A 27,819-nucleotide genomic window follows, 5' to 3' on the forward strand; every position below is an offset into this window, starting at 1 on the left:
TCTGTGGCGATCACTGACTTACCTTGCTGTTTTATTTTTTTATGGTTGTTTTTCTGCTAAATCTTTCAAAATTCTCATCTCCTGCCACCCTAATTCGATTTTCGTCATTTTCGTGACATTTTGCTCATCACACCTTTCTCCATATTTTGGAAACTGGAGTGGGATTTTTATTCGGATGTGCCTTTGACTTTTTAACTGTTTTGGTGCTTCCAAATATTTTATACATTTTCTTTAAGTTAAGCCTGTCTGCTCTGTGCCTTAGCGAGCAGGGGTTGAGATCAGGTTTAAATTACTCAAACCTGTGACTGGGACTAACTGGTTGGTGACTTTATTACTAGTAGTGGGCTTCCAACCAACCCATAATTAATAATTCATGCTTGCAGATTGGTGTCCAGTAGTGGGACCCAGAACTTGCGTTTAGCAATTCCACACACTTTTAAAAGTTGAACTTAAAAATCCTGTAATTTAATTAACAACAAATATTGGTTTTTAATCTTTTATTGGCATAATGTATTTTATTGTTGAATTTTAGATTTTCCTAAATTCCATTTTACTGCAATTTTTGCATTTTAAGTGCTTTTTTGGAACAATGGAGGGGGATCTGTCTTCCATGGAGAGCCTTACTGTGGTAGAGCAGAGGTGAATGTGCAGAGAGCACTCTGGTTAAGCAGAGAATCCCAGGAGGAACATTTCCATAAAACCATCAGGGCCTGCAAAGAGGTCCAACAGCATCAACGCAGGATGAAGGGATTCAGGAGATCCAAGGAGAGGAGGAGGCAGATGATGAAACCATCGGGGCCTGCGAAGAGGTCCAACAGCATCAACGCAGGGTGAAGAGATTCAGGAGACCCAAGGAGAGGAGGAGGCAGATGATGGAACCATCAGGGCCTGCAAAGAGGTCCAACAGCATCAACGCAGGATGAAGAGGTTCAGGAGACCCAAGGAGAGGAGGAGGCAGATGATGAAACCATCAGGGCCTGCAAAGAGGTCCAACAGCATCAACGCAGGATGAAGGCATTCAGGAGACCCAAGGAGAGGAGGAGGCAGATGATTAAACCATCAGGGCATGCGAAGAGGTCCAACAGCATCAATGCAGGATGAAGAGATTCAGGAGACCCAAGGAGAGGAGGAGGCAGATGATGCTCTGACCCAAAGAAGCTTCTCATGTGCAGCTTCCGGGACAATCCAGGACATTGACTCTAACGTTGAAGCTCATCTTGAGTTACAAACGTACCAAGCCATTCTGGTGTGGCTCTAGTTGCTTCATCTACTCCAGCGACAAGCCCTTTGGTCACCACCCTTCAGGAATCAACCTTGGGTGGAGTAAGTGTCCATGTCAGGGTTGAATGTATGTTCACACCTGACTCTGCTCATCTGTCATGTGCAGAGAGAGCACCTAAAGACAACCTCAATCCCAGGAGTGTGCACTGGCCACGGGTAGGGTGAGGTATATCATTAAGGATACATCATGAGAAGAAGGCATGAGATGTGGAGAGGACAATGGAAGCTACATATGAAGAGAAGTAACAGGTGACAGAAAGAAGAAGGAGGTATTAATAGGCCCACCTAGTGCAATCAATGTCATATAATTTGCTCTTAACCAGGGCATTGCATGTGTGGTGTAGGCTGAAATAATGCACATTTGAAAGAGAATATTAATGTCCTTATCCTGGAGGTGTTCACCTCTACACACATGGTTACAAAGTCAAATACACACCGAGCACCTTCACAACTGTTTTATTAACAATATTTAAAATGAACAATACATTTGAAGAAGCCATTAAGGGTGGAAGAGAGGCTGCTGAGCACCGCATCCCTGGATGTGGCCTTCTCAGGGTGTCAGAAGCAGGCTTTGCTCCCACCACTAGCTCTTCACTTTGCCTTCAGTTGGTTTCGGGGTGCGGTGTATCTGACTCTGGGCCCCCGTCCACTGTCCAGCCGCTTCACCATTTACATTATCATTCGTTGAGAAACTGGCGGTCCCAAACCTGTGTTAAAGGAATAACAAATATGTTAGGAAGATGTCATGAATGGTAGAAAACCAAGGGAGGTAATGCTGGCATATTGTTCTCAGTATTGAAAACAGAAGATAGAAAAGGAATCAAACAAAGCACACATGCAGCGAGCACACATGCAGCGAGCACACATGCAGAGAGCACACATGTAAACAATCTCACATGCAGCAAGCACGCATGCGGCGAGCACACATGCCAAGAGCACACATGCAGCGAGCACACATGCAGCGAGCACACATGCAGCAAGCACACACACAACGAGCACACATGCAGCGAGCACACATGCGGAGAGCGCACATGTAAACAATCACACATGCAGACAAGCACACATGCATAGAAGACACATGCAAAGAGCACACATGCAGCAAGCTGACATGCAAAGAGGACACATGTAGACAATCACACATGCAGACAAGCACACATGCAACAAGCACACATGCAAAGAGCACACATGCAAAGAGCACACATGCAGCAAGCACACATGCAGAGAGCACACATGTAGACAATCACACATGCAGACAAGCACACATGCAACAAGCACACATGTAGAGATTACAAATGCAGAGAGTACACATGCAAAGAGAACACATGTAGACAATCACACATGCAGACAAGCACACATGCAACAAGCACACATGCAAAGAGCACACATGTAGACAGTCATACATGCAGACAAGCATATATGCAACGGGCACACATGCAGCGAGCCCACATGTAGCGAGCACACATGCAAAGAGAACACATGTAGACAATCACACATGCAGACAAGCACACATGCAGACACGCACACATGCAGCGAGCACACATGCAGACAAGCACACATGCAGAGAGCACATATGCAGAAAGCACACATGCAGAGAGCACACATGCAGAGAGCACACATGCAGACAAGCACACATTCAGAGGGAAGACATGCAGAGAGCACACATGCAGACAAGGACACATTCAGAGAGCACACATGCAGAGAGCACACATGCAGACAAGCACACATTCAGAGAGCACATATGCAGAGAGCACACATGCAGACAAGCACATATGCAGAGAGCACACATGGAGCGAGCACACATGTAAACAAGCACACATGCAGAGAGCACACATGCAGAAAGCACACTTGCAGAGAGCACACATGCAGACAAGCACACATGCAGAGAGTATGTTAACTACAAAAGAGGGTATTGCTTACTGGCACACTTCACAGTGCCCTTGCATCTTGTACACACTAGTTCCCTGTAGAGTGTAGTCACCTGATGTAACTTTGTCATCAGTTTCCCCCTTAACGTAATATAAACCCCATGACTCTGCTGACCCAACAACATGAAACGTGGGTTGACTGTACTAGCTGGGAACCCCTTGAGAAAGACATCTAATTGGAAGTTTTGATAAACTACTCTCCTCCCTGTTTAAGATCACAGGTGACACATTTCACATGCATTCTCTGTCTTCTGTCCTGAGGAAGGTTCTCTAATATAATTAATCAATCAATCAGAGTATTTGTAAAGCGCACTACTCACCGGTGAGGGTCTCAAGGCGCTGAGGTGAGGGGGTAATGATGAAATGATACCATTGAGTGGATAGGTTAAGGATTTGTATAAAATCAGCCCTCAGTAGGTAGATACATGTAAACTATCCGTTTCACTATACACAATACAGAGTCATCACTTCTTTTCCCAAAAGTACCACAGATCCACAGGCTGTGTTGTACCATTTTTCAGCTAGCATTCTTTGACATATGTTTAGGGTGTTTAATTTGAGAAGGTGATGTATTAAAATATGAAATCATTCAATTTCCGATATTTTAAATTGATTGAAATCCTTCCAGATAAGGCAATGACCGTGAAAGGGGCCACCCTGGAATGGCTTTGATTTTTCAACTGGCTGATGATATATGAAGTACCATGAGGCTTCATATCACTAAATGCATCCTTAAACTGTGAAAATGCATCGTGTTGGAATTACTCTACATAACATTATTTTTCTAGCTCCTCAGTGAGATCCTTAGTCGCATTGCAACCCTGATCCAAGTTTTAGTTCCAGACATGACAAGAGAACACCAAGTCAATGGGTGTGCCAGAATGCCGTGACACTACAGAGCCAAATAAGGCTTTGCAAGATGTCAAAACAAACCAGGAACTTTGATTTATTCATTGAAATCCCCAAACATTCCCTTAGAAAAGTATTAATGTAGTTGTCATGGTAACCCCATGACTCCCTGAGACCTGGGGCCTTAGAGGGTTGTGGAAACAGAACAGAAACTAAGTGAAGCCCTACGATTCCTCTTTACTTCCTGTTGGATTTGACCCTCTCTGCAGGGTCATCCCATACCCTTTTGCCTTTAACCCTCCTGTGGTGCTAACTTCAATGTTTGGTGGCTTTAACACACGTCTAGCTAGGGCTAAAGTGCTTGCACTCTCTCCTTTAAAAATTGTAAAATTGGCTAACACCTAATTGGCACATTTAATTTACTTATAAGTCCCTTGTAAAGTGGTACTACGGGTACTCAGGGCCTGCAAATGAAATGCTACTAGTAGGCCTGCAACACGTTTTGTGCCACCCACTTGATTAGCTTTTAAAGACATGTCCAAGGCCTGTCATTGCAGCTCGTCTGTGTAGTTTTAAAGGGACATTTAGACCTGGCAAAATAAACCCTTAGCCAGGCCTAAGCCTTCCTTTTTAATACATGTAAGTCATCTCTAAGGTAGGCCCTCAACAACCCATAGGGCAGGTTGTATTGTATTTTAAAAAGTTGTACATGTATTCTGAAGTCTTACATCTCCTGGTAGTGAAAAACTTTGAACTTTGTTTTTCACTATTGCAAGGGCTTCCTCTCCCATGGGATAGCATTGGGTCACCATGTTACATTTAATTCGTGTTAAGGTATGTTTGAGAGCAGGTAAGAATCTCATGTTTGGTGTCTGAACATTTATAATTTAAAATTCCTTTTAATAATGAACTCAGATTTTGAGTGACAGTTATGAAAATGCCACTTTTAGACATTTGTTTTTGTATGAACTAACCCTTTGGTGCCTGCAGCCTGTTTTCTGAGTCACGTGACTAGCTGTAGTTGGCAGATGGCCTTTGTGTATTCCTCCCAAACTGCCATACAATAGAGACGTTGGGTGTTGGCAGGATGGGCCATCTTGACTTGATCAGAGGGGCTGAGCTGTCACCTGTTACATTTGCACTTTAAAGACCCTCACTCTAGCCTGTTATGATTGCACACAGACTGAGGCCAGGGCAGGTGTGCAAGCATTGGCAACAGGTACAAAAATAGGACCCTCGGATCCACTCTTTAGTTCTCTCCTGTAGCAGTAGTTGTAATAGCAGTAGTAGCAGTAGTAGTAGAGGTAGGAGTAGTAGTAGCAGTATTAGCAGCAGTAGTAATAGTAGCTGTAGTAGAGGTAGTAGGAGTAATAGTTGCAGTAACAGTAGTGGTAGTAGAAGTAGTGGTAGAGGAACAAATAGCACTAGTACTAGCAGTAGTAGTGGCAGTAGTATTAGTAGTAGTAGTAAAGATATTAGTAGCAGTAGTATTAGCAGCAGTAGCAGCTGCAGCATTAGTAGTAATAGTAGTAGTGGAAATAGTAGAGGTAGAAGTAGTAGAATCATTAGTATTAGTAGTGGTAGTAGAGGCAGGAGTTGTAGTATTAGTAGCAGTAGTAGCAGCATCAGTAGGAGCAGCAGTAATACAAATAGTAGTAGAGGTAGTAGGAGCAGTAGTAGGAGCTGTAGCAATAATAGCAGTAATAGTAGTAGTAGTAGTAGTAGGAGCGATAGTAGTGAAGGTAGTAGTAATAGTAGCATTAGTCATAGCAGCAGTAGTAATAGTAGTAGCATTACCAGTAGTGGTAGCAGTGGCAGTAATACTGTAGTAGTAGTAGCAACAGTAGCAGTAATCATTACAGTACTGGTATTAAAAGTAATAGTTGAGGTAGAGGTAGTAGTAGTAGTAAAGGTCATAGTAGTATTAGTAGTAGTAGAGGTAGTAATAGTAGTAATAGTAGCAGTGATACCAAGAGTAGTGGTAGTATGAATAGTTGTAGCAGTAGAAATAGTAGTAGTACTAGCAGTAGAACTAGTAGTAGCAGCAGTAATACAAATAGTAGTAGCAGCAGTAGTAGCAGCAGTAGTAGCAGCAGTAGTAATAGTGGCATTAATAGGAGTGGTAGCAGTAGAGGTATTAGTAATAGTTGCAGTAGTATTAGCTGCAGTAGTAATAGTAGTAGTGGTAGCAGAGGTAGTAGTAGTAGTAGCAATGGCTGTAATAGTAGTAGTAGAAGCAGTAGCAGTAATAGTTATGGTAGTGGTATTACAAGTAGTAGAGGTAGAAATAGCAGTAGTAGTAAAGGTGATAGTATTAGTAGTAGAGGTAGTAATAGTAGCAGTAGTAATAGTAGTAGTGGTAGTTGAGGTAGTAGTGATAGTAGCAGTAATACCAAGAGTAGTGGTAGTAGAAATAGTAGAAGAGGTAGAAATAGCAATAGTACTAGCAGTAGTAGTAGCAGCAGTAGTAGTAGTAGTAGAGGTAGCAGTAGTAGCAGTAATAGTTATCCAGCAAAGCGCTACAATAACGCTGTTGTGGAAACGAGCCAACCGCGGTGTCATTAGGCGGGTGGGGACTGCACACTTTCTTGTAGATCTGGCCTGTTGTGTTTATGTTTCATGCAACCCCTCTTTTAGACCAAAGAAGGTCGGCACATAAGAGAATGGGAGGGGGTCACAGGGATTATTTGCAGTAAGATTAGTGAGCTGCTTCTGTGTTAAATCTTGAAAGCATTTCACTATCCCTGAGTATTCGATATAAACATATTTAGCATGTGGAATAGTGTGCCTGTGGCCAAAGAACACATGAAAGAGGTGACACTGGATCATATATTCAAAGTTGTTCTGGGCCCACCAAACCCTTAAGATGTCCCTGTCTGTCTCCATCACCATTAGTCTTGGCTGATGACTCCCTGGGTAGGCCTTCTGACACCTCCTAGACACAATGAAGAGCACTGTCTAGTTTCTGAATCCCCTCCCCAGCCCCCCACCACACCACCTCCACATCCTGGATCCAGGACAGCAGGAGCAGCGCCTGTTATCCTGGTCCAGCGTACTGAGACAAGTCCCTTCAGAAGTAATCAAGGTGCAGATGTCCCTCAGGCTCAGTTGGTCTGGCTCCAGTCTGGAATACTGAGCACAAAGATATGTGAAACTGGCAGCCAACAATTACCAGCTATGTTTCAAGAAGTCAACCCACATCATAGTTTTCGAGTCTGATCCTAAAATTATTGACTAACCTCTCATTGCGTGATCTCGATAGATGACACGCAATGGTTGTCTTGGCCTTTCAACTGAGCCATGACCAGGAAGCCTGACCACCATATTTAGTGGAATCTGTTGGTCTTTGGAGGAGAGAGATGAGCTGTGACGCTGTGCTTCGGTTTTACAAGAGTTGGTAATGTCCTCTGATGGCATTCCAGGTCTTAGGTCCATTGTGACCCACGGTATAGTGATAAATTGAAGTCCCAAAAAGAGCAGATTAAAATAGCACAAACAAAATGGCATAACCTTCCCTGCCCAGAAGGCAAGGAAATCTGTGTACTTTTCTGCTACAAACACAGGCCACTCTGAAGGGCAACAAATTGATGAGAAGCCCCTCTAGACTTACATCAATGTCTCTCCCCTGCAGTTGGGTGAGACCAGCATCTAGCATTGAGACTGCACTCACACCTGCTGCCCAATCTAGACTCACCTGAATGTCTCTCCACTCCATCAGGGGAGACGAGGATCTAGCACTGAGACAGCACTTACATCTGAAGCCTTCTCTAGACTTACACAAATGTCTCACCCCTGCAGTCAGGTGAGATCACGATGTGACACTGAGACAGCACTTATATCTGCAGACCCCTAGAATTACATGAACGTCTCACCCCTGCAGTCAGGTGAGACTAAGACCTGGCACTGAGAAGGCACTTACATCTGCAGACTTCTCTAAGTGTACTGAAGAACCCTAATAAGGGTGAAACTGGTCCCTGGTTCTGGTGTTCCTGTCAAGGGAGAACCTGGTCTGGCCGTTAGGGCTGGACTGTCCCCATGAGCCGCAGGTTCAAGACTGATTTGCATATGACTGAGTCCAAACTGAGGTGGTATGGAAGCGAAAACAATGGATTAGGATGCACCCTGATCAATTGTGAGTGGCTGAGATTAATTCAAGCATTCTATTTGCCACTTTGTTGTTATTGCATATGGTGCCCTATGTTTGGCAGGTATGCCCAGATGGGGGTCTTGTGCTCACTCTGCCACTGAAATCATATCCAGGTGATGAGCCCAGATGTGGGTCTTGTGCTCACTGTGCCACTGGAATCATACCCAGGCGATGAGCCCAGATGTGGGTCTTGTGCTCACTGTGCCACTGGAATCATACCTAGGTGATGAGCCCAGATGTGGGTCTTGTGCTCACTGTGCCACTGGAATCATACCCAGGCGATGAGCCCAGATGGGGGTCTTGTGCTCACTCTGCCACTGGAATCATACCTAGGTGATGAGCCCAGATGTGGGTCTTGTGCTCACTGTGCCACTGGAATCATACCCAGGTGATGAGCCCTTGATCAGATCAAAACCGGTCCTAAGTTGATTCTATTCCATTTCAGGAAGAACTTAGCCTGGCAGTTCAGACTGCGTCAAGACTGATTTGCAGATGACTGGGTTAAAACTGAGGTGAAATGGTGAGTGAAAAACAGCAAATTGAATTGTGGCCCAAGCGATTGTCAGTGCTTGAGATTAATTCAAACATTCCACCCATCATGTTTTTTTTTTAAAACACCGGAACAGTCAACAATACCCAAATTTTGTTGTAAGGAATTAACACTATCAATTCAAATATTTGCCATATAGTATATCGACTTCTCGGTATCCACTAAGGTATTGGCCCAACTAGAAGCATTCTTGCATTTACAGGAAATTCATACCTTCCCTTATCTTGAAAATTAGCTTATCTCTGATTGTTCTTTTTCTAAAACACAAATGAGTCTCAACAAAGTCTCAAAATTCCTATGTTCGGCGAGGTTACAGCACATCCAGAGCACCTCCGTCAGACTCATCCTGAACATCCCCCGCCGCAAACAGATCACCGAACACCTGAGATACTTCCACTGGCTCTCTGTCGAGAAAATGATCTACTTCAAACTCCTGTTACAAGGCTGTATGCAACCTAGGACCTACCTACCTCAACCAGCACATCACCTTCTACTCCCCTGCCAGGCCTCTCTGCTCCGCTCAACAGGCACTAGCCACCGTACCCCGTATACGGAAGACCTCAGCTGGAGGAAGACCCTTCGCCTACCCGGCGGCAAAGAGCTGGAACACCTTTCCTCTTCATCTCAGGCAGTCACCATTGGTACCTCAATTCAGGAAGGACCTTAAGACCTGGCTCCTCGACTGAAGCACAGAGGACCAAAGCCGCATAGCGCCTTGAGACCCTTGCGGTGAGTAGTGTGCTTTATAAAGTATGATTGACCGATTGATTGAGGTTCATCATCGACTCCAGTCTTCTCCCAGAACAGCAAAAACATTTGTTATAAACCTATCAGACGTGCAGAAGGGTCAGGCGTTTCTAAGGGTTTGGCAAGCGATCCCACAAGGTTACACTTCAAGTGACCACCTAGTTTCAGAAAATGTTCAGGTCAGTTTCCACTTCTTGGTCAGAGGCAGCAGGGTCTTCTCTGCAGTAAATCTGTGGGGAGGCCACCTGGTCCACACCAAATACTTTTATTTCTCATCACTTACTGTTAATCTTCAAAGTATTTCCACAATTATTGGACTTGTGGCAAACATTCTATGGCCCTAGCTGTACACTTGGGTTGTATCTCTGGAGTGGATGGTGGTGGGACCTTCTATTTTGTGAGTTGTGTCTACAAGATAAGTGTCCTGAAGGTAACGCACCTTGTCTTGGCATAAGTAACGCCTCTACCTGGACATCCATTGTGTTGTTTGTGCCACTGTGTCTTCAAGGTGCAGGTTTTGTTGCTGAGGGTGTCATTAGTACTGAGGCAGAAGGAGGTTTAGATGGTTCTGCTTAACGTTCGAGGGATGGTGAAGCGAGGGACCCACATACCCCAGTGGTATTTAACGCTCCTCATGAAACGGACGCAGAGATCCTGTTTTGCACTTCATCTTCATCGTGTGTGCTCTTTACTGCTATTTATTGTACGCATAACAGGGTTTTCTAATAAAGACGTTTCTTTATGCAGATAATTCTAAATGAAGTGCAGTGGTCGAAGTGGGAGGGATCAGATGGGCACGACAAGCCCATACTTTTTAATTTAAGAGAAATGGTTCCCCTACTTTTGTGGAAAGAGCACCGTTCCAGAATGGTTAAGTCTGAGAGTTGACATGGTTGGGCTGAAATGTAAGACAGGGAGTCTGTGAAACCGAGGGGGGGCAGACGGCTAAACAAGCCTTCCTGCCAGTGGACGGCTGCCTGACAGAAATGTGCACTACTGGTTAATCTGTAAATGTAAAGGGTGCCTGGAAGCCAGAATTGGCTTTAAATGATGGAGCCACTTGAAGCTTCCTGACGACACAGATGTATTCTTTTTGAGTGGTATTGCAAGGGAGTTACCAACTCAGATGTGAAGTGTGGTTTTTAATGGACAGTTATAAAAAATGTACTATGTACAGTCTGACTGTTACCAAAATGTAGATTTTGGAACCACTTTATGTTCAATGTTTTTTTACATTTAGTAGCAATATATCTAAAACTGTGAGTAATCCAAGTTTAAAATAATGATTTACATATTCAGTGCCTTCTGTCACTGGCTGGGGCCTCATGGCACTAGACATACACAAGTCACTGTTCTCCGCTGCACCACCCAGGAGTCAGTTCAGTGGCTCTCTGGTTACACACTGACCTCTGCGGAGCATTAACTAACAGGATTTGTGGTGTACAGAGCGCATTTCCCACTGATTAACAGAACTTGAATTTATTTCTCATTTAACCTGTGCCATATTTTGTACGTAGTTACCTGAAGGTGAAAGACTGAGAAAAGTTACATAATGTTTGTTTTTTAGCCACGCCTTTGACCCCACCCCCACTAACCACGCCCCTTTGCACACAGCATCAAGGATCCCATACTTTTTTAATGCGCTTCAACCACTGATGAAGTGTATGTTGAAAATATGAAGATATGTGATGCAATGCGGGTTATGATGAAACATGGGTCAGATTCAAGAGCCCCCTGTGCCATAATATCCCCACATTAGCATAATTTTTTTGGCACTAATGTGACGAAATTATGGCAAAAACGCTGCGCCAGATTTACAAAGTCACGCAATACATGCATTGCACCACTTTGTAACCCCTGGTGCCACATTATGCCTGCACCAAACATAATGTATGCACTGGGGGCGTTCCCCCGTTAGGGGGGGCTGAAAAAAGGGGCAAAGAAATCTACAAGATTTCTTTGCATCATTGTTTTTGGCATTTTTAAAGCCTGCTCAGAGCAGGCGTTAAAAGGGGGCACATAACAGTTTTCAAAGCACCCCTAGGAACTGTTCAGGGTTAGCGTCACAATTTTGGCACCAACCCTGACCGGAAAGAGTCACATAGAGCTACCCAGACAAACCACAGTTAGTGCTGTCAGTAACCTGCAAAGGGGCAAGTACAGAGCTATGGATCAAAGTGCTTCGAAGCCAGAAGTGAACAGTACAGAGACCCTAATGCATGCATGACTCAGGGACACCTCATCCATATTTTTTTTGCAGTTTTCTATAGTGCTAACTCGTCCGAAGGCATTGAAGCGCTTTACATGAGCACCAGTTACGTAACACAAGGACACATTCATTCTTCGTGGGCAGATTAAGTGATTTTCCCAGAATCACAGGATGTTGAGCCGGCGCCGGGACTCGAGCCTGGTTATGATACAGAGTAGAGAGATCGGCTCCACCAAATGGGTAGCTCTCCCACCCACACATCAGTGCCCCCCCTCACCGTGAGCTCTTCCAGTCCTCTGTCAGGTTTCCCATTGGCTCTCTCAGGATCCAGGTGGTTCTCAGGGTTGGTTCTCCATCAGGCTTTGTGTAGCACTGCCCTGCCAGCATGGTGATGGTGGCTGCAAGAGAGGGGAGCAAGGCACGGTGCGAAAAGGGTTTAATAAAGTGATAGTTGTGTACAACTGCTAGTCCGATCTCACATATCTGAACCTGATTTCATATGCCATAATGAAGAAAAGAAAGCTTTGGTGAAATAGAATATTTGCCTAAGATCAGATATTTTGAGCGGAGAAGCTGGTATTTATCCAGGTTTCCTGGTCTGACTTTACGTAAATCACCCAGTAAATGAATATCGATTTGTCTTCCCTTGTGTTAAGGCTCCACGGGGTCCTTGTGTACAGGCGCTGCGGGGAGGAATGTCTCTCTACCTTACCTGCCTCTAGGCTCGGCCTGTAGCTCGGGTCCATCACTTACAGACATTATTATATTGACTACAGCTCTAAAGGTGCGTGCAGTCACATTGTGACGTCAGTAGACGTGACCTGTACCTGCCCCTCCACATCCACCTCCATGAGATGCTGACGTCAGTAGACATGACCTGTACCTGCCCCCCTCCCCATCCACCCTCATGAGATGCTGACGTCAGTAGAGGTGACCTGTACCTGCCCCCTCCCCATCCACCCTCATGAGATGCTGACGTCAGCAGAAGTGACCTGTACCTGCCCCCCTCCCCATCCACCCTCATGAGATGCTGACGTCAGCAGAAGTGACCGGTGCCTCCCCCCCTCCCCATCCACCCCCATGAGATGCTGATGTCAGCAGAAATGACCTGTACCTGCCCCCCCTCCCCATCCACTCCCCATGAGATGCTGACGTCAGTAGATGTGACCTGTACCTGCCCCCCCTCCCTATCCACTCCCCATGAGATGCTGATGTCAGCAGAAGTGACCTGTACCTGCCCCCCCTCCCCATCCACTCCCCATGAGATGCTGATGTCAGCAGAAGTGACCTGTACCTGCCCCCTCCCCATCCACCCTCATGAGATGCTGACGTCAGCAGAAGTGACCTGTACCTGCCCCCCCTCCCTATCCACTCCCCATGAGATGCTGACGTCAGTAGACGTGACCTGTACCTGCCCCTCCACATCCACCCCCATGAGATGCTGATGTCAGCAGAAGTGACCTGTACCTGCCCCCTCCCCATCCACTCCCCATGAGATACTGATGTCAGCAAAAGCGACCTGTGTCTGTCCCCCTCCCCCATCCACTCCCCATGTGATGCTGATGTTTGCAGAAGTGACCTGTACCTGCCCCCTCTTGTACCTTCCAAGAGATGCTGATGTCAGCAGAAGTGACCTGTACCTGCCCCCCCTCCCCATCCACCCCCATGAGATGCTGACGTCAGTAGACGTTACCTGTACCTGCCCCCCCCACCCCCCTCCCTATCCACTCCCCATGAGATGCTGATGTCAGAGCAACAGTACAAAACATCCCAAGAAGAGGAAAGGGGTGTAAGGTAGGCGGGGAGGGGTTAGAAACAGGGAGAAGGGGGCGCAGGAGGGGCGTGCGCCTCCCACAGCGCCGAGAAGACATAGCGCCGCGCAGTACTCACGTGCAGCGCTGTTCTTGACCGTCACTCCGAAGGTTGGGTTGTCGCCCTGCTGCTGGTATCCAATCAGCACAGACGTCGGGGCTTTGCTGGATGACTGGTAGGTGCCGGTGATGATCCCGTTGACCCCAAGGCGCATGGTCATCAGGGTGCCATGTTCACTCCTCCAGGACCCCCCGAGGCTGCACTGGAGGGGAGAGGAGAGTGTGAGGTCACTACAGACCACAAGAGGTGCAGAGAGCACCAGCCAATCACAGTCACATCTTCACACCTCGACCCTCCAACAGGGGCATGACTCTATCACCAGGCTAGTCCACCACACAGCAGGGTGCCATGTTCACTCCTCCAGGACCCCCCAAGGCTGCACAGGAGGGGTGAGGCGAGTGTGAGGGCACTACAGACCACAAGAGGTGCAGAGGGCACCAGCCAATCACAGTCACATCTTCACACCTCGACCCTCCAACAGGGGCATGACTCTATCACCAGGCTAGTCCACCACGCAGCAGGGTGCCATGTTCACTCCTCCAGGACCCCCCAAGGCTGCACAGGAGGGGAGAGGCGAGTGTGAGGTCACTACAGACCACAAGAGGTGCAGAGGGCACCAGAGAGCATCAGTCACATCTTCACACCTCGACCCTCCAACAGGAGCATGACTCTATCAACAGGCTAGTCCACCACACAGCAGGGTGCCATGTTCACTCCTCCAGGACCTCCCAAGGCTGCCCTGGAGGAGAGAGGCGAGTGTGAGGTCACCACAGACCACAAGAGGTGAAGAGAGCACCAGCCAATCACAGTCACATCTTCACACCTCGAACCCCTGTGAGAAAGTAGCCTCTTTCTAGCCTTGTTACCCCCACTTTTGGCCTGTTTGTGAGTGTATGTCAGGGTGTTTGTCACTGTTTTCACTGTCTCACTGGGATCCTGATAGCCAGGCCTCAGTGCTCATAGTGAAAACACTATGTTTTCAGTATGTTTGTTATGTGTCACTGGGATCCTGCTGGTCAGGACACCAGTGCTCATAAGTTTGTGGCCTATATGTATGTGTCACTGGGACCCTGTCACACAGGGCCCCAGTGCTCATAGGTGTGCATGTATATGTTCCCTGTGTGGTGCCTAACTGTCTCACTGAGGCTCTGCTAACCAGAACCTCAGTGGTTATGCTCTCTCATTACTTCCAAATTGTCACTGACAGGCTAGTGACCATTTTTACCAATTTACATTGGCTTACTGGAACACCCTTATAATTCCCTAGTATATGGTACTGAGGTACCCAGGGTATTGGGGTTCCAGGAGATCCCTATGGGCTGCAGCATTTCTTTTGCCACCCATAGGGAGCTCTGACAATTCTTACACAGGCCTGCCACTGCAGCCTGAGTGAAATAACGTCCACGTTATTTCACAGCCATTTTACACTGCACTTAAGTAACTTATAAGTCACCTATATGTCTAACCTTTACCTGGTAAAGGTTAGGTGCAAAGTTACTTAGTGTGAGGGCACCCTGGCACTAGCCAAGGTGCCCCCACATTGTTCAGAGCCAATTCCCTGAACTTTGTGAGTGCGGGGACACCATTACACGCGTGCACTACATATAGGTCACTACCTATATGTAGCTTCACAATGGTAACTCCGAATATGGCCATGTAACATGTCTATGATCATGGAATTGCCCCCTCTATGCCATCCTGGCATAGTTGGCACAATCCCATGATCCCAGTGGTCTGTAGCACAGACCCTGGTACTGCCAAACTGCCCTTCCTGGGGTTTCACTGCAGCTGCTGCTGCTGCCAACCCCTCAGACAGGCATCTGCCCTCCTGGGGTCCAGTCAGGCCTGGCCCAGGATGGCAGAACAAAGAACTTCCTCTGAGAGAGGGTGTGACACCCTCTCCCTTTGGAAAATGGTGTGAAGGCAGGGGGGGAGTAGCCTCCCCCAGCCTCTGGAAATGCTTTCTTGGGCACAGATGTGCCCAATTCTGCATTAGCAAGTCTACACCGGTTCAGGGACCCCTTAGCCCCTGCTCTGGCGCGAAACTGGACAAAGGAAAGGGGAGTGACCACTCCCCTGACCTGCACCTCCCCTGGGAGGTGTCCAGAGCTCCTCCAGTGTGCTCCAGACCTCTGCCATCTTGGAAACAGAGGTGCTGCTGGCACACTGGACTGCTCTGAGTGGCCAGTGCCACCAGGTGACGTCAGAGACTCCTGCTGATAGGCTCCTTCAGGTGTTAGTAGCCTATCCTCTCTCCTAAGTAGCCAAACCCTCTTTTCTGGCTATTTAGGGTCTCTGTCTCTGGGGAAACTTCAGATAACTAATGCAAGAGCTCATCCGAGTTCCTCTGCATCTCTCTCTTCACCTTCTGCCAAGGAATCGACTGCTGACCGCGCTGGAAGCCTGCAAACCTGCAACATAGTAGCAAAGACGACTACTGCAACTCTGTAACGCTGATCCTGCCGCCTTCTCGACTGTTTTCCTGCTTGTGCATGCTGTGGGGGTAGTCTGCCTCCTCTCTGCACCAGAAGCTCCGAAGAAATCTCCCGTGGGTCGACGGAATCTTCCCCCTGCAACCGCAGGCACCAAAAAGCTGCATTACCGGTCCCTTGGGTCTCCTCTCAGCACGACGAGCGAGGTCCCTCGAATCCAGCGACTCTGTCCAAGTGACCCCCACAGTCCAGTGACTCTTCAGTCCAAGTTTGGTGGAGATAAGTCCTTGCCTCACCTCGCTGGGCTGCATTGCTGGGAACCGCGACTTTGCAGCTACTCCGGCCCCTGTGCACTTCCGGTGGAAATCCTTTATGCACAGCCAAGCCTGGGTCCACGGCACTCTAACCTGCATTGCACGACTTTCTAAGTTGGTCTCCGGCGACGTGGGACTCCTTTGTGCAACTTCGGTGAGCACCATTTCACGCATCCTCGTAGTGCCTGTTTCTGGCACTTCTTCGGGTGCTACCTGCTTCAGTGAGAGCTCTTTGTCTTGCTCGACGTCTCCTCTCTTTTCAGGTCCAATTTGCGACCTCCTGGTCCCTCCTGGGCCCCAGCAACGTCCAAAAACGCCAAACACACGATTTGCGCCTAGCAAGGCTTGTTGGCGTCCTTTTGGCGGGAAAACACTTTTGCACAACTCTCCAAGGCGAGAAGGATCAGTTCACCAAAGGGGAAGTTTCTAGCCCTTTTCGTTCCTGCAGAAACCTCAGCTTCTTCTGTCCAGTAGAAGCTTCTTTGCACCCGCAGCTGGCATTTCCTGGGCATCTGCCCATCTCCGACTTGCTTGTGACTTTTGGACTTGGTCCCCTTGTTCCACAGGTACCCTAAATTGGAAATCCACAGTTGTTGCATTGCTGGTTTGTGCCTTTCCTGCATTATTCCTCTAACACAACTACTTTGTCCTTAGGGGAACTTTAGTGCACTTTGCACTCACTTTTCAGGGTCTTGGGGAGGGTTATTTTTCTAACTCTCACTATTTTCTAATAGTCCCAGCGACCCTCTACAAGGTCACATAGGTTTGGGGTCCATTCGTGGTTCGCATTCCACTTTTGGAGTATATGGTTTGTGTTGCCCCTATCCCTATGTTTCCCCATTGCATCCTATTGTAACTATACATTGTTTGCACTGTTTTCTAAGACTATACTGCATATTTTTGCTATTGTGTATATATATCTTGTGTATATTTCCTATCCTCTCACTGAGGGTACACTCTAAGATACTTTGGCATATTGTCATAAAAATAAAGTACCTTTATTTTTAGTATAACTTTGTATTGTGTTTTCTTATGATATTGTGCATATGACACTAAGTGGTACTGTAGTAGCTTCACACGTCTCCTAGTTCAGCCTAAGCTGCTCTGCTAAGCTACCATTATCTATCAGCCTAAGCTGCTAGACACCCTATACACTAATAAGGGATAACTGGGCCTGGTGCAAGGTGCAAGTACCCCTTGGTACTCACTACAAGCCAGTCCAGCCTCCTACATTGGTTGTGCAGTGGTGGGATAAGTGCTTGAGACTACTTACCACTCTTGTCATTGTACTTTTCATAAGAGAAAAATATACAAAACAAGGTCAGTGTATATACACATAGCCAAAAAGTTTTGCATTTCCTCTTTTCACTCTTTTCTAAGTGCTGAAAAGTACTTCTAAACTTTCAAAAAGTTCTTAAAAGTTTAAAAAGTTTTTTTCTGTCTTTCCAAAAAGTTCTGAAAACTTTTTTCTCTTTTTCTATCACTTTAACTCTCTCTAAAAATGTCTGGCACAGGCCAAAATGTTGATCTGTCCAAACTTGCATATGACAACCTTAGCTGGAAAAGAGCAAGGAGTCTCTGTATAGAGAGAGGTTTGAGTGTAGGGAAGAATCCTTCCTTGGAACTGTTACTTAACATGCTTAAAGAACAGGATAAGGCCATAGGTGCCTCATCTGTTGAAAAAGTACCTAATAGTTCTCAATCTGATTCAGGGACTCCCCCAGGAAAAGATTCAGGAAAGAAACTTCCTAGCCTGCCCATTACTAGACAGTCTAGCATAGTTGGGAATGATGATGAGCCACACCATACAAATAGTGTTGTCTCACATCATAACAAAAGCATATATTCTCACCATACTGGTAGTAATGTTTCTGTTAACCAAGCTGTTAGGGTGGCTTCTGTAAGGGACAGGTCTCCTTCTGTTCATTCCCATCATAGCTCTGTTTCTAGGAATGTCCCTCCCACCAACCCTGATGACAGAATGTTAGAGAGGATACTCAATAAGTTGAGGGTGGAACAAACCAGACTGAAGCTTAAAAAGCAACAGCTGGATTTGGATAGACAGTCTTTTGAATTAGACAAGGAAAGACAGAAGTTGGGTTTAGATACCCATGGTGGCAGCAGCAGTATTCCCCATAGTCATCCTGCAAAAGAGCATGATTCCAGGAATCTGCACAAGATAGTTCCCCCTTATAAGGAGGGGGATGACATTAACAAGTGGTTTGCTGCACTTGAGAGGGCCTGTGTTGTACAGGATGTCCCTCAAAGGCAGTGGGCTGCTATCCTATGGCTATCATTTAGTGGAAAGGGTAGGGATAGACTCCTTACTGTGAAAGAAAGTGATGCCAATAATTTTACAGTTCTTAAGAATGCACTCCTGGATGGTTATGGCTTAACCACTGAACAGTACAGGATAAAGTTCAGAGAGACCAAAAAGGAGTCTTCACAAGACTGGGTTGATTTCATTGACCATTCAGTGAAGGCCTTGGAGGGGTGGTTACATGGCAGTAAAGTTACTGATTATGAAAGCCTGTATAACACAATCCTGAGAGAGCATATACTTAATAATTGTGTGTCTGATTTGTTGCACCAGTACCTGGTAGACTCAGATCTGACCTCTCCCCAAGAATTGGGAAAGAAGGCAGACAAATGGGTCAGAACAAGGGTGAACAGAAAAGTTCATGCAGGGGGTGACAAAGATGGCAATAAGAAGAAAGATGGTGAAAAATCTCAAGATAAGCATGGGGATAAGGGTAAAACCAAAGATCCCACTTCCAATCTTAAACACTCTTCAGAGGGTGGGGATAAAACAAATTCTTCCTCTTCTTCCCAACCTGCACACATTAAAAAGCCTTGGTGCTTTGTGTGTAAAAACAGAGGCCATAGGCCAGGGGATAAGTCCTGTCCAGGTAAACCCCCTGAGCCTACCACCACTAATACATCAAGCTCTAGTGCCCCTAGCAGTAGTGGTACTAGTGGTGGGACTGCTGGCAACAGTCAAGCAAAGGGTGTAGTTGGGTTCACTTATGGGTCCATAGTGGAAACTGATGTAATCAGTCCCAAGACAGTTTCTGTCACACCTAGTGGCATTGGCCTTGCCACACTGGCTGCTTGTCCCCTTACAATGGATAAGTACAAGCAGACAGTTTCAATAAATGCTGTTGAGGCCTTGGCCTACAGGGACACAGGTGCCAGTTTCACTTTGGTGACTGAAAACCTTGTGGCTCCTGAACAACACATCATTGGACAACAGTATAAGATTATTGATGTCCATAACTCCACTAAGTTTCTTCCCTTAGCTATAATTCAGTTTAGTTGGGGTGGAGTTACTGGCCCTAAGCAGGTGGTGGTATCACCTAGCTTACCTGTAGACTGTCTCTTAGGTAATGACCTAGAGGCCTCAGGTTGGGCTGATGTAGAGTTTTATGCCCATGCAGCCATGCTGGGCATCCCTGAGGAATTGTTCCCTCTCATTTCTACTGAAATGAAAAAGCAAAGGAGAGAAGGCCTGAAAACTCAGGATCCCTCTCCATCAACAGGTAAAAAGGGTATCACAGTATCCCCTAACCACCCTACCATTCAGGACACCATTCCTGTGGTGGGAGAAACCTCTCCTGGGGTGGCACCTGTTCCAAGGGAATCATCAGCTGACAAAGCTGGACTCCCTGAGGTAGAAGTACCTCTCTGTGGGATAACTAACATTGGTGACAAAAAGAGCACCATTTTAGTTAACATGGAGCATCCCTCCAACCCTCCCAGAGAAACTTTAGTGCAGAAACCCTGCACTGCCTCACAACACTTAGGACAGCATCCCTGCCCTAGTGTGGAGCTCATAGGACAGCATCCCTGCCCTGCTCCAACTCAAGAGAAACAGCATCCCTGTTCTCTCTTCCAGCCATATGGACAAAGTTTTTGCCCAGCTATGGCTTTTCTGAGACAGCATCCCTGTCTGGCATTTTCATCACTACAAATAGGTTCAGTGGACAATCCCCACTGCTCTAAACTAAAACTTACCGATAGAAACTCTGAAAATACATCTTCACATTGTTGCTTAGCTAAAAAACTTCAAACAGGGTGGTTTACATCCCCACAGGGAAGTAACCATATAGTGGATGATAAAGGGAGTAACCAGTCTATTGCAGAGCTACTCTATACTTATCACCACTTAGACAATAAAGTCTCAACTGGCCAAGGTTAGCCTTATTGTCCTTCGTTTGGGGGGGGGTTGTGTGAGAAAGTAGCCTCTTTCTAGCCTTGTTACCCCCACTTTTGGCCTGTTTGTGAGTGTATGTCAGGGTGTTTGTCACTGTTTTCACTGTCTCACTGGGATCCTGATAGCCAGGCCTCAGTGCTCATAGTGAAAACACTATGTTTTCAGTATGCTTGTTATGTGTCACTGGGATCCTGCTGGTCAGGACCCCAGTGCTCATAAGTTTGTGGCCTATATGTATGTGTCACTGGGACCCTGTCACACAGGGCCCCAGTGCTCATAGGTGTGCATGTATATGTTCCCTGTGTGGTGCCTAACTGTCTCACTGAGGCTCTGCTAACCAGAACCTCAGTGGTTATGCTCTCTCATTACTTCCAAATTGTCACTGACAGGCTAGTGACCATTTTTACCAATTTACATTGGCTTACTGGAACACCCTTATAATTCCCTAGTATATGGTACTGAGGTACCCAGGGTATTGGGGTTCCAGGAGATCCCTATGGGCTGCAGCATTTCTTTTGCCACCCATAGGGAGCTCTGACAATTCTTACACAGGCCTGCCACTGCAGCCTGAGTGAAATAACGTCCACGTTATTTCACAGCCATTTTACACTGCACTTAAGTAACTTATAAGTCACCTATATGTCTAACCTTTACCTGGTAAAGGTTAGGTGCAAAGTTACTTAGTGTGAGGGCACCCTGGCACTAGCCAAGGTGCCCCCACATTGTTCAGAGCCAATTCCCTGAACTTTGTGAGTGCGGGGACACCATTACACACGTGCACTACATATAGGTCACTACCTATATGTAGCTTCACAATGGTAACTCCGAATATGGCCATGTAACATGTCTATGATCATGGAATTGCCCCCTCTATGCCATCCTGGCATAGTTGGCACAATCCCATGATCCCAGTGGTCTGTAGCACAGACCCTGGTACTGCCAAACTGCCCTTCCTGGGGTTTCACTGCAGCTGCTGCCAACCCCTCAGACAGGCATCTGCCCTCCTGGGGTCCAGCCAGGCCTGGCCCAGGATGGCAGAACAAAGAACTTCCTCTGAGAGAGGGTGTGACACCCTCTCCCTTTGGAAAATGGTGTGAAGGCAGGGGGGGAGTAGCCTCCCCCTGCCTCTGGAAATGCTTTCTTGGGCACAGATGTGTCCAATTCTGCATAAGCCAGTCTACACCGGTTCAGGGACCCCTTAGCCCCTGCTCTGGCGCGAAACTGGACAAAGGAAAGGGGAGTGACCACTCCCCTGACCTGCACCTCCCCTGGGAGGTGTCCAGAGCTCCTCCAGTGTGCTCCAGACCTCTGCCATCTTGGAAACAGAGGTGCTGCTGGCACACTGGACTGCTCTGAGTGGCCAGTGCCACCAGGTGACGTCAGAGACTCCTGCTGATAGGCTCCTTCAGGTGTTAGTAGCCTATCCTCTCTCCTAAGTAGCCAAACCCTCTTTTCTGGCTATTTAGGGTCTCTGTCTCTGGGGAAACTTCAGATAACGAATGCAAGAGCTCATCCGAGTTCCTCTGCATCTCTCTCTTCACCTTCTGCCAAGAAATCGACTGCTGACCGCGCTGGAAGCCTGCAAACCTGCAACATAGTAGCAAAGACGACTACTGCAACTCTGTAACGCTGATCCTGCCGCCTTCTCGACTGTTTTCCTGCTTGTGCATGCTGTGGGGGTAGTCTGCCTCCTCTCTGCACCAGAAGCTCAGAAGAAATCTCCCGTGGGTCGACGGAATCTTCCCCCTGCAACCGCAGGCACCAAAAAGCTGCATTACCGGTCCCTTGGGTCTCCTCTCAGCCCGACGAGCGAGGTCCCTCGGATCCAGCGACTCTGTCCAAGTGACCCCCACAGTCCAGTGACTCTTCAGTCCAAGTTTGGTGGAGATAAGTCCTTGCCTCACCTCGCTGGGCTGCATTGCTGGGAACCGTGACTTTGCAGCTACTGCGGCCCCTGTGCACTTCCGGCGGAAATCCTTTGTGCACAGCCAAGCCTGGGTCCACGGCACTCTAACCTGCATTGCACGACTTTCTAAGTTGGTCTCCGGCGACGTGGGACTCTTTTGTGCAACTTCTGCGAGCACCATTTCACGCATCCTCGTAGTGCCTGTTTCTGGCACTTCTCCGGGTGCTACCTGCTTCAGTGAGGGCTCTTTGTCTTGCTCGACGTCCCCTCTCTCTTCAGGTCAAATTTGCGACCTCCTGGTCCCTCCTGGGCCCCAGCAGCGTCCAAAAACGCCAAACGCACGATTTGCGCCTAGCAAGGCTTGTTGGCGTCCTTTCGGCGGGAAAACACTTCTGCACGACTCTTCATGGCAAGATGGAAACGTCCACCAAAGGGGAAGTCTCTAGCCCTTTTCGTTCCTGCAGAAACCTCAGCTTCTTCTGTCCAGTAGAAGCTTCTTTGCACCCGCAGCTGGCATTTCCTGGGCATCTGCCCATCTCCGACTTGCTTGTGACTTTTGGACTTGGTCCCCTTGTTCCACAGGTACCCTAGATTGGAAATCCACAGTTGTTGCATTGCTGGTTTGTGTCTTTCCTGCATTATTCCTCTAACACGACTACTTTGTCCTTAGGGGAACTTTAGTGCACTTTGCACTCACTTTTCAGGGTCTTGGGGAGGGTTATTTTTCTAACTCTCACTATTTTCTAATAGTCCCAGCGACCCTCTCCAAGGTCACATAGGTTTGGGGTCCATTCGTGGTTTGCATTCCACTTTTGGAGTATATGGTTTGTGTTGCCCCTATCCCTATGTTTCCCCATTGCATCCTATTGTAACTATACATTGTTTGCACTGTTTTCTAAGACTATACTGCATATTTTTGCTATTGTGTATATATATCTTGTGTATATTTCCTATCCTCTCACTGAGGGTACACTCTAAGATACTTTGGCATATTGTCATAAAAATAAAGTACCTTTATTTTTAGTATAACTGTGTATTGTGTTTTCTTATGATATTGTGCATATGACACTAAGTGGTACTGTAGTAGCTTCACACGTCTCCTTGTTCAGCCTAAGCTGCTCTGCTAAGCTACCATTATCTATCAGCCTAAGCTGCTAGACACCCTATACACTAATAAGGGATAACTGGGCCTGGTGCAAGGTGCAAGTACCCCTTGGTACTCACTACAAGCCAGTCCAGCCTCCTACACCCCCCAACAGGAGCATGACTGTATCAACAGGCTAGACCACCACACAGCAGGGTGCCATGTTCACTCCTCCAGGACGGCCCCCCCCCCCGAGGCTGCACTGGAGGGGAGAGGCGAGTGTGAGGTCACTACAGACCACAAGAGGTGCAGAGGGCACCAGAGAGCACCAGCCAATCACAGTCACATCTTCACACCTCGACCCTCCAACAGGGGCATGGCTCTATCAACAGGCTAGTCCACCACACAGCAGGGTGCCATGTTCACTCCTCCAGGACCCCCCAAGGCTGCACTTGAGGGGAGAGGGGAATGCGAGGTCACTACAGACCACAAGAGGTGCAGAGGGCACCAGAGAGCATCAATCACAGTCACATCTTCACACCTCGACCCTCCAACAGGGGCATGACTCTATCAACAGGCTAGTCCACCAAAAAGCAGGGTACGAATGACATCATGGGCATACCAACAGGCAGAGGTCACAAACATCAGGAAATGCATGACGTTATTGTCATACCAACCGGCACAGCTCAGGGCACATGTCCTAAAATAGAAGTGGGGCCACTAACCAAGCTGGACATTATGCAAGTGTCATCATGGCACGTGACAGCATATGACATCACACGTGGAATCACAGGAAGTGGCATCACCATCCATGACCTCACAGGAAGTGACATCCCAAGAAGTGGCATCAGATCTTAACACCGCACACACGTTTAGCAGGTCTATCGTGAGTACATGTGACCACATTACAATATTTAACTAATGATATTTTGCATTGGGGTTGTCACAACCCTGACTCAAAATCTGGGCCTCAACTTAGAAAATGTATTTTTTTAAACCCTGCCACAAAGAAATTTTCAAGAACGAGAAATGTGGCAGTAAATCTGTTCTGCTTAATTGGTTGCAAAGTCTGTATTTTAAAATATCTGATGGAGTTAAGGCACCCGCTGCAGAGACCTTTGTGTTCCAACTAGATCTCAGCCAGTACTGATAACGGTAGGATAGCTCTGGAGGTTACACATTTGCTGCAGGGATCTCTGCAGCGCACAGTCCTAGTGTTGAATTAAAGTAGCAGAGAGGGTTAGAGTGTCTTCTGCAAAGCACATCATGTAACATGCAGGTGACACATGTGCATTGTATGTAGCCAGGTAAGTGGGTTACTGCTTTTAACACAGAGATCCTTTTGTTACTCGCAGTTCATAAATTGTGATCCTTCTATTGAGCACAGAGAGCTGTGAAGGACATGTGGCTACTACACCTTGTAACCCTCAGTGTCTTACGTAACACATCCTGTGCTATGATTTACACACATGATTTATTGTCATCGCATAATATGTACGTGTGATGTGAAGCGCTCTGACATCCTGCATTAGGATGATCAGCACAATAGATCTTTAAAAGAAATAAGATCAAATCGTGATATTTAAATTATTATTTGTGTAAATATTGAGAGAGACCAACACGTCAGACCTCCTTACAGTGCTTGCTTATGTCTCATATACAGAGTCACAGCAGCCTCTCTTAAGCACCTGCAAAGTGACGGCAAGCTGTGAGCCTTAATTTCTCTCCATCCCTCCATTGCACTTGCATTTAGGTGTGAGCCCCTCTAGCCTCATAGCCCCCAATCAGGATACTCTAAAGGTTTGCCCTTAACTTCGGCCTTTGTTATGGGTCCAGCTGGAATCTCATAAGGCCCTCCCAACTTCACCCTGCACGCTGCTGCTTGAAGGAAAGCAGGCACTGCCGAATGTGTCCCAGGGCCTGAAAATTACACCTGGACAAGTTTAACATGATTCTGTGCGCCTCAACCTCATGGCAGGGTAGACTGGGGGATACCCTGTGAAAATATTGGGTAGACGCCGTCTACTCACGTGTACTCCCGACTTGTACCCTGCATTGCTCACAGACACAAGGAAATGCATGACGTTATTGTCATACCAGCAGGCAGAGTTCACAGACATCACAACACGCCTAAAAGTCTATTTCAGCCAGACACATCTTTGTTATGGTATGCCTCAGCTGTACTAACCTTTGTTATGGTTTATCTCCGCTATACACATCTTTGTTATGGTCTGTCTCAGCTGTACTAACCTTTGTTATGGTTTATTTCCGCTATACACATCTTTGTTATGGTCTCTCTCAGCTGTACTAACCTTTGTTATGGTTTATCGCAGTTAGACACATCTTTTCTTATGGTCTGTCTCAGCTGTACTAACCTTTGTTATGGTCTGTCTCAGTTGGACACATCTTTGTTATTGTCTATCACAGCTAGATACATCTTTGTTATTGTCTATCACAGCTAGACACATCTTTGTTATGGTCTGTGTCCGCTGGTCACATCTTTGCTATCGTTTATCTCAGTAAGACTCACCTTTGTTATGGTCTGTCGCAGCTAGACACATCTTTGTTATGGTCTGTCTCAGCTGTACTAACCTTTGTTATGGTCTATCACAGCTGTACTAACCTTTGTTATGGTCTATCGCAGCTAGACACATCTTTGTTATGGTCTATCTCTGCTACTCACACCTTTGTGGCAGCATTTCCTCCATACAGGCACTGGCAGCCAGGAGGCTGCAGGAAGTGACAGGGCTTGCCACTAGTGTGTCTGTAGTTGGAGAGAACAGGGAGAACTAAGCAACTAAGACAATACTTTACAGAGAGGACTTTACAGCTGGAGGAGAAAGAACACTGGAAGAATATTGGCGATATAAAGTTACAGAGTCAGGACCAAGCAGTGAACCTGGAAGGCACCGATGCAGAGTGTGGTCCAAGGTTCATGGGCAGCAAATAACATGGAGTTTTTGGTTAAAATTGCCAAAAGTGTCTGCGTGGTCCCGTGCTAAGCTGATATCCCTGCCTGCACTGTTTGACCTTAGACAGGTCCCTTTATCTTCCCATGCCCACAATCCCTTGCCTACATAGACTTTGCGTAGCTAGCAGAGAGATTTCCTGCAGTAATCAGAGATGAGCATTTACACTAAGGAGGTCATTATGACCCCGGTGGTCGGTGATAATGTGGCGGTAGTACCGTCACATTATGACAACCAACCCGCCAATATACCATTCCAACCTCCAATGCAATAGCAGCTGCCGGGCTGGAGATAACAATCCCCAGCCCGGCGGCCGCTATTGTACCACCAGCAGCATTTTGACCCTGCCTACCGCTATGGTTTTCGTTGCATTCGCAACGCCACAAAAACCATAGCAGTAGGCCCTACAAGTGACAGGGAATTCCTTTCCCTGTCACTGGTAGGAGGATCACCCACCCCCCCAAACACTCCCCAGCTGCCCCCCAACCCACCTCCATCCACGCTCCCCTCTTCCAATCCCCCCCCCCCATTCATGCACACTCGCAGACACGCTCCACGCATACTCACACTCACTCACACAGGCATACACGCATTCATTCACACATGCATCTATTCATTCTTGCACAAATCCGTACACACATTCACACTGACACACAGACGTGCATTCACATTTCCATTCATACATGCATTCTCACACATGCACACACCCACGCAAACAACACTACACACACAGTCGCATTCACGCACACACACACATATTCATGCACACAACCCCATACACACACACACAACGCCCTCCACCCCCCTCCCCTGTTGGAAACCCAACTTTCCTGCATCCAGGGGGTCTTCTGTCAGGGAACAGGACGGGGCGCTGCTACAGCCAGTAGAGCTCGCCAGCAGAACACTGCCAGGCCGTATTATTTGTCATAATACGGCTGGTGGCAGTCTACTGGTATGGCGCAGCTGTTGGTAGCAGCGCCACCTTAACACCATCCGCCAGTATGGCCACAGCCGGATTTCCGCCCTTCTTATGGCGGAACTCCGGCTGTGGTCATAATTTGGCGGATGGATGTTAGCCGCGGCAACAGTCTTTTGGTGGCCGTCGCCGCGGTGATAGGCGGCATTTACCGCCAATCTTAAAATTAGGGTCTGAGGCTTGTCACCCTACAGGCTCCTAGGAAGGATTACAAATTTAATATAATTTCAATGTATCTTACCAGTCCATGGGCAGAATCAGCGATAGCCACTAGGAGTACCAGTGCAATGATCCCGGAAAGGCAGCGGAGAGCCATGGTGCTGTCAAAGAAGAACATTCATATGC

The 27,819-nt window shown here is 47.2% G+C and overlaps 1 protein-coding gene across 1 annotated transcript; it reads right to left on the reverse strand.

The window, feature by feature from the left end:
• Positions 1 to 1,721: 1,721 nt before the first annotated feature.
• On the reverse strand, positions 1,722 to 27,819 carry LOC138296352 (avidin-related protein 4/5-like). Its single transcript, XM_069235411.1, has 4 exons — positions 27,716 to 27,819; positions 13,599 to 13,782; positions 11,986 to 12,106; positions 1,722 to 1,988 (listed from the first exon to the last, which is right to left on the reverse strand). Exons 1-4 carry the CDS (start codon positions 27,809 to 27,811, stop codon positions 1,865 to 1,867), a joined length of 525 nt encoding a protein of 174 aa, XP_069091512.1. The 5' UTR covers positions 27,812 to 27,819; the 3' UTR covers positions 1,722 to 1,864.

The sequence above is a fragment of the Pleurodeles waltl genome, chromosome 1_2 (genome assembly GCF_031143425.1).
Source record: "Pleurodeles waltl isolate 20211129_DDA chromosome 1_2, aPleWal1.hap1.20221129, whole genome shotgun sequence".
Lineage (NCBI taxonomy): Eukaryota > Metazoa > Chordata > Amphibia > Caudata > Salamandridae > Pleurodeles > Pleurodeles waltl.

Coding starts and splice junctions, on each gene's coding strand:
- LOC138296352 (XM_069235411.1), bottom strand. CDS start 27,811: ATGTTCTTCTTTGACAGCACCATGGCTCTCCGCTGCCTTTCCGGGATC. Junction 13,783..27,715: donor CTGATTCTGCCCATGGACTG/GTAAGATACATT, acceptor TCTCCCCTCCAG/TGCAGCCTCGGGGGGTCCTG. Junction 12,107..13,598: donor GGTCAAGAACAGCGCTGCAC/GTGAGTACTGCG, acceptor CCTCTCTTGCAG/CCACCATCACCATGCTGGCA.